At 34.5% G+C, this 14177-nt stretch overlaps 1 protein-coding gene across 1 annotated transcript in view; it reads right to left on the bottom strand.

The window, feature by feature from the left end:
• The window catches only part of PSMD14 (proteasome 26S subunit, non-ATPase 14), a 103688-nt gene that overhangs the window by 19941 nt on the left and 69570 nt on the right, over window positions 1–14177 (bottom strand). The window contains exon 8 of the mRNA XM_041722713.1: window positions 3917–4024. Coding sequence (XP_041578647.1) covers window positions 3917–4024 — 108 coding nt within the window. The remainder of the gene's footprint in view (window positions 1–3916; window positions 4025–14177) is intronic.

The raw sequence follows: 14177 nt of genomic DNA, 5'->3' as shown, positions 1-14177 counted from the left end.
GTTAATAAGAGGCAGTCAGCTATCAGGTTGGAATAAATTGTGTAAAACCATATTTTATGTAAAGGGATTGCTAACAACAGATCTTAAAATAAGATCTTTTACTTAAATGGCTCCTTATATAATGACTGTGTCAAATAACTACAAGCAACTAAAACCTACCCTCATCGTACTTCATTGACACTGCCCAGACTACTGAGAAGAAGTTAAAATTACATCTCCATATACTCACTGCTATGGAAAAGCAGGCATATTATAAAATAGACGGCTTATGAACTGTTTAATAATAATAAACTTTTTATTTTTTTTTAAGATTTTATTTTATTCATAGAGACAGAGAGAGGGGGGCAGAGACATAGGCAGAGGGAGAAGTAGGCTCCGTACAGGAAGCCTGGTGTGGGACTTGATCCCGGGTCTCCAGGATCACACACCAGGCTGCAGGCGGCACTAAACCGCTGCACCACTGGGGGTGCCCAATAATAACCTTTTTAGAAGTTCTTGATAGGTAAAAAAATAAAAAAATTAAAAAAATAAAAAAAAGTTCCATGCTTTTAAAAAAGCAAAGCATGTTTATTTAGATCCAAGGATAAGTTTGTCTTATATTATTTCACACTGATAATAAGGTGAAAATGTGGAGTTAAATAATATCCCTTAGATCATATTTTTAAATGGAGCTTTCTTCATATAAGTATAATAACTCTGAAAAGAAACAAAATGTGTTTTGTTGTTCCCTCTACAGTGGAGAACTGGGAGGCAGAAGGCAAAAGAAGAGTTTCCACTTAAATACTTTTTGTACCTGTTGAATTTTGAACTAATATATTATCTATGCTTAAGTTAATTATTTAATTAATTAAGTTCCCAAGTATAGTATAAAGAGCCAGGAGCCTAGGTTACGAATACCAGTTCCTACATTAACTCACTACAAAGCCTACGAACTTTCTGGATTCTCTGTTCTCTCATCTACAAAATGACCACAATGGTTTCTTCCAGGGCAACTGTTTTATAACTGTTCAGTAAGCACTGAAAACGATATTTTTCAAATAGCTTAACTCTGTTAGACAATGCAGTTGTACCCAGGGCTATACTCAGAGGCTCACAGTCCTTGCACAATGCACCTATGCATCAATAGTTACTAAATTTCTAAGCAGATGACAACCCAATCTTTACTTATACTATGGCTCATAAGGATCTGGAATACTTTAAACAGTTTTTAAGTGAAATGGTTTTAAAATGTTTAGTTACTAAAATAAATGCTTGTTAATCCTCAATCCTATACATTTGATAATGGTCAAATGTTCTAAGGACAAAATAATACTAAGTCTCATATATTAAAACAAAAGTCTAGAATGTAAGCATTATACTTTTGCCTCCCTTTCAGGGTTATTAATGGCTTCTCTTACTTAAAACCTGAATATTAATGTAAACTCTATTAGTTTTGTTTTGTGGTAGATATTTCCAACACTGTTTTAGTGCTTTAAAAATAAAATTTTCTGTAATATATGTTTCACTGTAGAAAGTTTAAGAAATATGGAAAAGGAAAAATAAGGAAAAAAATTCCATAATCCCACCACCAAAGGTAATCAATACTAACATCTTGGTATAGATAGATAGGCACAGATTATAAAACATGTATTTGCAAAGAGAAGAACTTGTATATCCTATTTTATAATCTTTTTCTTAACACGTTTTTTTTTTTTTTAATTTTTTATTTATTTATGATAGTCACAGAGAGAGAGAGAGAGAGGCAGAGACACAGGCAGAGGGAGAAGCAGGCTCCATGCACCAGGAGCCCGATGTGGGATTCGATCCCGGGTCTCCAGGATCGCACCCTGGGCCAAAGGCAGGCGCCAAACCGCTGCGCCACCCAGGGATCCCTTTTCTTAACACGTTTTAAACTTTCCTCAAACTATTAAACAGTAGTCTACAATATAATTCCCCCACTACTATAAGAGTAAAAAAATCAGTGTTAGAAAATCAATAGTGATCACCAGCATAAGTGCTGATGGTTGCTGTCAGATTTCTATCTCTACTATTAAAAAGCTGGTTTAGGTACAAGGCCTCTCTTAACACAAATCTTCAAAATAACACCCTTTCAGAAAGGCTTCTGATCCCTGAGTCCAAGATTCTGCTAACATATATTAAAATTCTATTATGAATATTAACTTTACTTCAGGTTCTTCTGGGTTGTTTTCTTTCTAGCTTGCCTTAAAAAAACTAAGAAATAGTTTTAAGGTGTGGCTTTGTTCTGTTACTTGTTGGCTTGGTCCTATTTGAGTGTTTTAGTATTGAAATTGTCTTAAAACTATAAAGCACCCAGATAGAGGTCATTCTGATGGGCACCACATAAACTGTGAAATAAACATATTTACAAATTTTAATTAGAAGGCAAAAAAAAAAAACAAAACCCTAAAATGAAAGAAAAACAATGATGTAGCTATTATACACATAGGTCCTCTTAACTTGGGTTTGGAATTTGCTCTATAAGGTCCACCTTAAGTTAAGACTCATAAGGTAGGACTAAAAAATAAAACTGGATTGTTAGAGAAAAAATAACAAATTTTAATATTGATTTTGCTCAATTTATAAAGTTAAAAAGCAGGGTTTACACTTAAAAGATGAAATCAGCAACAGGTGGCCGTTGAGTTGCAATTAGTAAAAAACTTCTGGCAGAAATATACCATGTAGTAATCACAATGACCTTGGATTGTGGGATGCTACTTAACCTTTGGCAAAAAAATAATGAAGCAGTATGATACTATGGGGGTTTATAAGAAAGGTCATTATCACAGGCTAAACAGGTCCAATAATATATTCTCCTGGAACATACAAGCATGGGCTTGTCTGTACCCAATCAAAAACACTGGTAGCTTATTTCATACTCATTAAACTTTGTAGTTTTTCCTGACTTGTAAAGCAATTTTATTTAAAAGCAGCACACCTCATCCTTAGAAACAAAATGTTTCACTTTGACAAAGATTTCAGATGAGTGACTGCTGTAAAAGTAAGCATCTAAAGGTGTAAAGTTATCAGAGTGTAACCCAGGCTTAACCATGTTTAACTGTCAAAGCCACAACTCCCCGAAGACAATCATATGACAGAGCCAGGCTTCAGAAGGCAAGAAGCAATAGCTACTATAATGTCTTTGTCCTATGTGTTCTATTTAACCAAACATGGTATTTCTGTCCATTTAATTAATCTTCAGAGAAGCAATTAACTATATAGACACAGGTTGTGGTACATTAAAAAACATTTAAAATAATCTTTGCAGACAATAAAGATTTGTGTAAAAACAATGAGACATGTAAATGATACAAAAAAAAACAATCACTCGGGAGGATATTAAATGACTGCATAACTGTAATAATGGTGGTTGATGTTATTAGAAAGAAAAATATATAAATAAAAAGTAATAATATAGATATATATTGGACGCATTTTAAATGTAGAGATTAAATTTTAAAAAGGCAGAAAATTTTAAGTGCCATTTATGAGTTGTTTCTGTCTCTTAAAGTATACCAATTTTCCCATTTTTAATGCCATGAGAAATATCTAACCAATCAATAATGATACCCCTAATGCACTCTACCCAAAACTTGTATCAGTCCTTTACTACAATGTTAACCATGCAAAGCCATAAGGTATTCTCAAGATAAAGGCTCTTATATGCTCCCTTAAAGGGTATACTCAAACTATGTTAGGTAAGTTTAAAGAGTCCACTAAAAACAGACTCATAAGTGAGCAAATCTAACTTATGGAAGTGTTTCCATAATCTTCTTCTCAAGCACAAGAAAAATTAATTGCAAACAAATTAAAATGCTAAGTATTAGATATTAAAATGGCCATTTATAATAGGCTTTAAAATGTAAAACAGAGTTTTAACACATTATCAATACAAAAAAAAAAAAAATACAGGCATTACCTGGATAGATGGCTTGTTTAAATGACCCAGATTTGAGGTTGTTTGTCTTGGTTCATGTCCTAAGACCATCATATTAGCATTGATCAATCTGAAGGCATCAATAACAACCTGTAAAAATAAGGTGTCAGGTCAATTCTTTTTAAAAAAGCAAGTGATGATGCCAAGCAACAGTGGACAGGCATGATCAACTTGCATCTGTTTCTGGCCTATTTCCAGAAAATCATTTAATTATAATATTAATAAAAAAGAACCTCCTGCTGACTGTGCCATCAGCACACCACCCTCTATCTTGTAATGTAAGGTGACACCAATTATTGCAATTTTCATGAAGCAGTAAAGAAAAATATTAACTTTGCATCTTTATTATTGAAATACATCATTACTAAACTTCCACACCAAACAGCCTTCATTGGTGTGCATATGTTTGTCACCTAAATTTTACCTAATCAAAATGAATGACAAAGAGAAACTAAAACTGAAAGTGAGCACAAGCTAAGGGACCACATGTAAAGCCCAGCCCTGTCACATCAATTATACTACCACAGTACTTGAAATGACAACAAAATTACAGCCAGAAAGGCACTTGCTCCACGTATTTTCTTCTAGTCAGATACCTTTTACTTCTTGTGACTATAAAAGACTTTATACCTTGTCTGATGGCCTTAAATATCCAAGCCACTGTCAAGAATAGGAGGCAAATACAAGAAAACCAAGGTCATCTGAGCTTTAAAAGCCAGGAACATGGTATAGAATGAGACAGACGTAAGTTCATAGTAAGGAAGTAATAATAGGTACCCTTCTTTTTCTATGTGTATTCACTATTTCTGTATAAAAAGAGTCCAAATTCTTACATGATACAGTATCATCTATTAGCCCTTATATATTAAGAGATTTAACAAGAATCATATATTATCCTAACACTTTTTTTCTGTTCGTCATCATGGATTTGAAAAAACTCGTCAAAGCTTTTAAATGTTGTAAAGTTTTATATAAAGCAAGCACTGGGACTTTAAGACAGATGCTTCTTTCTGGGAATTTAAATCAATTGCCTAGAGAATAAATTCAATACTTCTGTCACATAAAAAAAATCTTAAAGCAGAATAATACATTTTTCTAGATTTGCCTTAAAAGTACTTAAACCGTGATTTATTAACATTATAAAACCTACCATCAACTAGACTGTTTTCCATTTCTTTGTAGTTTGAGTATAGCTGAGTAAGTATAATTAAGTAGAAAATCAAATTTATTTTCAAGTTAAGCCAAATGAAATCTAATCAAGTCTGAAAAATCTGTTTGTATATGTACACATGCTGTATACTAAAGAATTAAGATCTAAAGAAAGAAAATAGTTACCCTTTCCAAAGGCTACCATGAAGAGTCAACAAACAGTACAAAGGATACAAACTTATACCAAAGCATTTATTACAAGTGTCCACTCCGGCAGGCCAAAAAAAATCAACTCTGAGTTTTGCTTTTATTTCTAACAGTTTGAATTTCCCCAGAGTCCTCTTGCCTCAAAATAAAACCAACTATCCCCAGAACATACATGATTTAATAGTCTGTGAAAACTCCTTTTTCTTTTTATACAATAACTGCAATTCAGACTTAATTTTCACATTTATATAAAAATAAATATGGCCTACATTTATACTTCTTGCTTGTACTTAGATTTTTTAATCATTTATTTTCATGAAACAATAAAAATAGGTACTAATATCAGACATGCTTTAATAAGGTATTATAATAATTTCAAACACTTGTTTAAAAAATACGGAAGTAAAATTTTCTACTCAAAAGCACATAAAGGGATCCCTGGGTGGCGCAGCGGTTTGGCGCCTGCCTTTGGCCCAGGGCGCGATCCTGGAGACTTGGGATCGAATCCCACGTCGGGCTCCCGGTGCATGGAGCCTGCTTCTCCCTCTGCCTATGTCTCTGCCTCTCTTTCTCTCTGTGGCTATCATTAAAAATAAAAATATTTAAAAAAAAAAAACAAAAAACAAAACAAAAAACAAAAGCACATAAAATAAAATTAAGATGTAAGCAAAAGGAGAAAAATGACCATTTGAATAAGATAGGTGTAACTTAAATAAGTAAGTGCAGGATTAAGAACTGCCACCATTTAGAGGGGACTTGGGTGACTAGGTCAGTTAAGCTTCTACCTTCGGCTCAGGTCACAGTCCCAGGGTCCTGGGATTGGGCCTCACGTTGGGCTCCTGGTTCAATGCGGAGCCTGCTTCTCCCTCCCCCTCTCCCTTCCCCCCCCCGCCCCCCCCCCCCGCACTCTCTTGCTATCTTTCTCTCAAATAAATAAAATCTTTAAAAAATTTAAAATTAAAAAAAAATTAAAACACTGTCATTTAAGTACTCCAGTATTTAAGTACTCCGGTAAATGTAAAAGCAAAGCATCATTTTGGCCCAAATGATTTTAGAGTATTTTGATTCCATTTTAAGATTTCAATAAAATCATTTGCAGGAAAAAAACAATCCTACAAAACTATGAAAATTCCATCATATACCACAACAAAATGTCTGTATACTGTTTTATACTAAACACTTTCAAACTAAAACAGCAGGCAGCTATTTTACATGCAAAAATCTCCATAATATTTCTCTGGAATATTATAAGCAGGTGTGAAACCTCATAAAAAGGAAACGAAAATACCAGCTAAGTAGGTATTATCATCAGTTAGAAACAAATCTAAAATTTTAAAAAAATTAAATTATATTAAAAAATGAGAAAAAGATTTAAAAGCAATATATTGTTTAAGTATTAAATGATGGCCTATGTGAATGACATGCTTAGATTGATGATTCCTGAGTAGCAATATGATAGCCAATAGAAAAGAATACTTTAACTACACCAAGATTAAAGGAATTTGCTGCCATTGCTATAGCAACTGTCTTAAGGAAACTAACATGCTCAACAACCTGCAAACCAAAATTAGATTTAGTACGCAATAAAAATATAAATATGGCAATATAGTCTACATTTCAATTTCTGTACAATTTTATAATTGCCTTTTGCACTGTGAGAATAAGCAGGTTCCTTCTTTAGAGCAACCTATCAAAATAGACTCATTAATGTCCAGTGCACTAATGAGCAATGGGTGAAGAAGGTGTTAATTATGCCACAGTAAGATTCAAGAAAAAGCCCTGGTGAGCACTTGGAGGTGTGTATAAGCTGAAGGCGTTTCTCCATGTTTATGTATTTACAGCATGATGCAACAGAATGACAGCAAAGTGGTCACTCCATGATAAGAAAGGAAATCTTAGATACAGTATACTGGCACAAGGAACCCCCAAAGATTAATTAAGGTATAGGGAAGGGGACAGGGGAAAGAATCCATTTTTGGAGCTAGGTGAATTTTCTAAACAGTTTGTTTTAAAGTATACATACACTAAACCAGTCCAGTTTATAGCTTATAAATCCAAATAGTAATTTAGCCAAAAAACTTTGCACAAAAACTACTGCATCAATACATAATAACAAAAACTTCCAAACAAAAGTATAAAGAGTATTTTCAGGAATGTGATGCTAGACTTTTATAATTCCTTTCCATGCTGAAGGTCCTATATCCCACACTGAATCCACACTGTATCTCCATCCACCAGCCTGACCATTTAATTTTTTCTGGTACAAGTGCCTTGAGACTTTTCAGAGGTCACTGCAACAGTAGACAGCTTATAACAAAACCATTAGCAGTTTGGCTAGCTTAGGGAAACCTCTTACTTTCCTTTTTTGTTTATTATCACTGCATGAATCTGCAGCATATGATAGTTTATAATTTCTCAGGCTTGTTAAATTCATGTTAAAGGTCTGTTTTCTTGTTGAATAAATTTTGTTCATATAATGCTGCCTATTTCATACACTCAGTCTTTAATAGCACCTTTGGTCTATGCGCAACTCACAGATCAAAACAGAGGACTAAAATAGGGGTTGATGATGCTATTTACATGTGTGATTCCTGCTGTCTTCTTGTTAGTAGCTTTAATATAATAGAAGACCTTGTCTGTTTTGTAATTAACACATCTTTACTGGAGAGATATTTGGAAGTGATTGCTGTGAATATACTGGTTAGTAAAATAAACACAATCACACACCACTTTCTGTTATCAGACAAATTTGTGAATTGTACACATTATACTCCAGATCAACAAACTGTGATATAACAGCCAAGTAGAAGACACATATTTATATAACCCTTTATTTTTCTGAAAATATGTATTCACTCTGACCTTGCAAATATAATTAGCTTGTGGGATGTGCAGATTTCAGTACCATGGTTGCTTTACTAATTGCAACTCTTGGAAATAGATACTAAATATTTGGAAGCTGCCAATACAAAATAAAAACTGCATCTTTTTTGTACATCTGTCTTAGCTTATAAAAGCAAAATAGTTTTAAAAACAATACTGTGTTCCATATTTATTCCAAGCACACCCAAGGGTCAAGGTCCTATCATTTCATTTTAATAATGAATCTGGTTTAGGACTCAAAACTGTAATTATTTTTCAAATTCAGTTTAATCCATAATTTTTTGGCTCCTTTCATGAGTACAGTACAGTTTACCCAATATGCTATTTATTTTCAAATTCATATTTTTATATCAACTGCTAGGTCACTGAAAGACTAAATTTCTAAAGTACCAATCTATGTTTCCCAATTTTTACATCAAAGGAGGCTATACTGTCAAGTTTCAAATTACTTTAATACAAAGGTGTCTGAAAGAAAAATGCACAAACACTTTTGGCAGTAGTTACTATAATTATAACCTATCTCTGTCTCTGTCTCTCTTTTTTAACAGTAGCTGCCTCTGGTATTTCTAATTGCACTTAGATTGAAGTCAATGACTGCGGAAAGTGCTTATAAATAAAATAAACTGAAATGATTTTTTTAACAAAGCTTGAAAGAAAAATTTTAAGACCTTGAAATCAATATCAAATATCAAAAAAAGAAAAGAGCTGTAATTCAGCTACCAGTTGTTACATATTTAAAAACATAAAGTCTCTAAATGACTATAAAAAATGGTAGGTGTAGAAAGAAAAGCAGTACTCCATATCAAATACCCTTTATCACCTAGAAATGACCTATTATCAACTGCTTAGGGTGTTTCTAGATTCTTTAAAAATTAAGGGTGCATGTGACCTGGGAAGTACTGCTGGGGTTTGTGACCCTTTCGTTACTTCTGCTGCCATGCACTGCCAGGCATCTATAAGAGAAAAACATCTTCTGTCTCTTGTAAGCCCACAGCATAAAAAATTCAAAGAAATCTTACTTTTTATGCCATTTCCAATGAAAAGCACTAAGAACTAAAACTGACTCATGCCAAATGCATATCACTGAATTGCTGTGATTTCTTAGTCTCAAGTTTGCAACACGGAAATTATTTATAAAATGTCAATTTTAGCTCTGGAAAAGAAATTCCTATGTGTATGTACATTTTCTTTCTTCATCCTTGGAGAACTGCTTACTGTAGCTAGAGATCTGTAGTACAACTTCAATATACTGGGAGAAAAGGGGGATGGGGTGTAACTAGCATAATGTACTTTTTTTGACAAGTGAAGACATGCATCAAAATTCAAACAGTAAAGCCACAAGTTCTGAACATGTATGCCTTAATGAAAACAAACGGATCTTTAGAAACTAGTATGGCAAAAGGTAATTAGACATTTTTAGATTCATAAAACTTTCACAAAGTAAAGTTCGGCAGAATTTTTTAGGGTATGCATGTAGTCAGTCTGATATAGGTACTTAAATACTTGAGACACTGGAGTCAGAATCCTGCCTAAGTTACAATTCTGGTTCTACCACTGGCTAGTTCAGCAACCAAGGATAAGTTATTTACCCTCTTAATGTCCCCATTTGCTCATTAATGACACCCCGCAGAGCTGGTGATAAGATTACATGAAATACAGGTATACCTGCCACTGTAGTTCTTAATGTTATTAACTGTGGCAGTCACAGAGCTACCCAGCTCAGACCTCTTTTCAACAGAACCTGCTGCAAAGAATGCAGCTGACTCACTACCTCCACATGCTACACCTTTGGATCTTCTGGGAGGTCACCCCAGGTCATGTTTCCTTTGGGCTGCTCCCAGCCAATGACCGAGCAAAGTGGGGGTACAAGAAACTAGCCATCCCTGCCAAATAAAGGATTCCTCCCCAGGGCAACTTTGTCTCAAGGATTTCCCATCAGTCTGACTGAAACTTTCTCAGAAACATGCTGTATAGTCTGATACTATACCTATCTTCCCAATTCCACCCAATTTCCAATTCTACCCTCCCTTTCTCCTTCCACAGGGTCACACCTATACTGCTTGTCCTCTTTATCCATCATGGGTATTTACCCTAATAGATCTCTTGAATAGGGATCCCTGGGTGGCACAGCGGTTTGGCGCCTGCCTTTGGCCCAGGGCGCGATCCTGGAGACGCGGGATCGAATCCCACGTCGGGCTCCCGGTGCATGGAGCCTGCTTCTCCCTCTGCCTGTGTCTCTGCCTCTCTCTCTCTCTCTCTGTGACTATCATAAATAAATTAAAAAAAAAAAAATTTAGATCTCTTGAATAGTTAACCCCATTTTGGAGTCTGCTTCTTGGAGCACAACTGACCTGGTAACAAAGCAGAGTATTGCTACTGCAATACAGTGTTAAAGTTAGAAAAGGTTACTCCCCAAACTACTTCAGGATTATAAATTTGGCATCCACAGATATTTGACACATAAAAACATCGACAGAAAATTAGGGAGAGGGCACCTGGCTGGCTCAGTCAGAGGAGCATGTGACTTAATCTTGGACTCATGAGTTCAAGCCCCTCATTGGGGGGTAGAAGTTACAAAAGGAAAAGAAAAGAGAAGAGAATGTTAGGGAGAAACATTTAAAGGTATCTATTTCCTTAGGAAAATTCCTAATTTTTTAAAAAAGATTTTATTTTATTATTATTTTCTTCTTTTTTTAAGATTTTATTTATTCATGAGAGACACAGAGAGAAAGTGGGGGGAGGGGAGAGAGGCAGAGACAGAGGCAGAGAGAGAAGCAGGCTCCATGCAGGGAGCTGGATGTGGGACTCGATCCCAGAACTCCAGGATCACACACTGAGCCGAAGGCAGACGCTCAACTGCTGAGCCACCCAGGCGTCCCAGTTCCTAATTTTTTTTTAAGTATACAGTTATACTAAATATTATTATCTCTTTTTAAAAGTAGCAATACGGGACACCTGGGTGGCTCAGCGGTTGAACATCTGCCTTCAGCCCAGGGCGTGATCCTGGAGAGCCGGATCGAGTCCCACGTCAGGCTCCCTGCATGGAGCCTGCTTCTCTCTGTGCCTGTGTCTCTGCCTCTCTCTCTCTCTGTTTCTCATGAATAAATAAATAAAATATTTAAAAATAAATAAATAAATAAAAGTAGCAATACCCCTAGAATCTTGACACTCCTGCATAACAGGCATTTCTAGACCAATAAACAAGAAACTTAAAACTGAACTAGACTGTTAATGAGCTACAAGAGACTCACTTCTGGGTCACTGGTCTGATACCAACTTAGAATACCAACTGTATCTGGTGGCTACTCACGCAGCCTATATAAAATGAACAAGTGACTTCAGATTCCTTTCTGGTACACAAACTAAAGCAATACAGTTGGTATGCTTCTTGAGAGTTCCACAAAAAGGAAAGAAATAAAAAGCTTTACAGACTAAAAGTTAGAGCTCAACCAAATTAACAAAGTGGTAAGGCAGGTGGATAAGGGACTTACATACATTTCTTGTGACTTTAACATCATCAAAGAAAAATGCAAATATATGCTTCAAACTGCTATCTCTCATTAGGCAAGGTCATTATTGCAAGAATAATATGTAAAGATTAATACTTGGTTGTATATCACTTTTATGTATTTTTATTGAGCTTCTCAATTAAATATTTAGAGAAATTATCTTGCTTAAGCCTCTGAACCAAGAGATAGGCATTAATATTCACAATTTATGCATGAGAAAACAGAGGCTCAGAGAACTTGGATAAATTAAATGAGATAACACAACCAGCAAAGTGATACCACTATGATTTGTACATACACAGCATGCCAAAGCTAGTACTCTTCATCACCAAGCTATTTGATGTAACACTTTCTCTTTACACAAAAGCAAGAAAAGACCATTAGATTTAGTTACTTGACAGCAAGTTTTTGTCTTATTCGCCACCAAATATCCATTCCCCAGCAGAATACTTGGCACATATAATATGGTACAGAATAAATATCTATTGAAATCAAAAGCTCCAAAGAAAGCATTTTATATGAAGTTTTATCATTCGTGTTATTTTTCCTTCAAAAACGGCCATTTGTTATCTATAAAAGTCTAATCACTAGCTTTACAAAATATATACTTCCTCCTCACTGATCCTCCTCACTGATCAGTCTTGAAATCATAAAATACTCTTCCACAGCATACTAAACTGAAAAACTCAAACATCACAATGCACTGACCTGTGTTTAATCTGGAATAAAAACTGCACAGAGTAAATGAATTTGGAATGTAAAAAGCGGCAGTGGGTATCTATTAATCAGCTTACTAGTTGTCTAAGAATAATTACTGAGGAATCAACTATGACCTACAAGAATATCTAGCACCATAATCAATCCTAACTTCTTTAGGAAGTTACAATGATAAGAACATATTAAATTTATTAAAATATATGGGCTATGGAAAGGCTTCTTATACAAAGTCAGTCTGCATTTGCTGGTACAAAACTGGCATTAACAACAAGGAACTAGAGAACTAGGCCTCCAGTATATGCCTGTCACACAGTAGTGTTAAGTATCTGTTGAATGACCAAAGATCATTAGATTAGGGAGAGAAAAGTATTTCAGAATCAAAAGTCAATAAATAATATTCTTATAGATAACAGGAAGTGTTTTAAAAGTTTTTCCTTTATCTTTATTGAAAGTTTAATTTGAACTAATGTGAAAAAGATTTATAGCACTTGAAATGCATGGCAAGTACTAAACAATAACAAAGTAGCTCAGAGACTATATTATTAACACAGAAACTATAAACTAAAAGAACTATACTAAGAACTGTTAAACCTATGTAAGATTTATGTTTCTTAGAATTTTAAACATAAAATTGCTTTAACATTCCTAGCTGACAATTTCTGATAATAAGAGTATAAAACAGGAAGCAAACAAAAGATAATATAGTAACTAAACTTGTTCCAAGAGTTGGATGGGTATGCTCACAGAGCTATATTAGGAGTGGAAATAGAATTTTTATGTGTCCTATTTTCTATTTTTCTCTTGCAATCTGGAAAACTAGATGAAGAAAAGGTGTGTATATGTGTATACAATTTGAGAGTAGGACTAACCAGCCCTAACTGACCCTTACGGGATATTGATCAAAATAAAATCTTATGAATAACAGATATTCTGATTATTTTTCTCTACCTTTAGAAGACAAATAGCATATTAAACTTGAATTCTAGCTCTGATTACACAAGGTTCGAATTCATCAAGGTAATTATCTATGAACAAATGGGTCAGTAACCTTATCAATCTTACATTTCACTCATTTAATAAATGTCTCTATGACCACTACCTATAAAAATTACTAAACCTCACAAAATTTACCAGTCTTTTATATGTTAAAAGCCAGAAATGTTAATAACTGGCCACTGACACATTCATTCTTTGATTTTATTTTGTAAACATTTACAAAGAAAATGTCTTTTTTTTTAACTGTTAATTTTTTTTACTTTTTAAAGATTTTATTTATTTATTCATGAGAGACACAGAAAGAGAGAGGGGCAGAGACATAGGCAGAGGGAGAAGCAGGCTCCCTGCAGGAAGCCTGCTGTGAGAGTTGATCCCAGGACTCCAGGACCACACCTGGGCCAAAGGCTCAACCGCTAAGCCACCCAGGAGTCCTGAAGAAAACGTCTTTTTTCCAGACACTACATGATTTCCCAGATATGAAAACATTTCTCCACTAAAAGAGGCCTTGATCTTGCAGAGGAGATAACACAAAACCCAAAATGGTTTTGACTGTAGTACATTAATCATAATCACTTCAAAGGTCAGAATTTTAAAGTATTTATTTTTCTCTTCAGCATGTCTGAGAGAAATATGTCAGAAAAATAGTGCTTAATAAAAATCAGCTGATTCAGAAGAGTATTCTTAAATTAGGAGGTACAAAATACAAAGGAAAGTTTTCATTTCTTTTGTAGTCATTACCTTTACCTTCTTGAAGTTTGTAACATAGTTACAGACCTTAATAA

The sequence above is a fragment of the Vulpes lagopus genome, chromosome 11 (assembly GCF_018345385.1).
Source record: "Vulpes lagopus strain Blue_001 chromosome 11, ASM1834538v1, whole genome shotgun sequence".
Taxonomy (NCBI): Eukaryota; Metazoa; Chordata; class Mammalia; order Carnivora; family Canidae; genus Vulpes; species Vulpes lagopus.
This window is presented reverse-complemented; position numbering and strand designations above follow the sequence as displayed.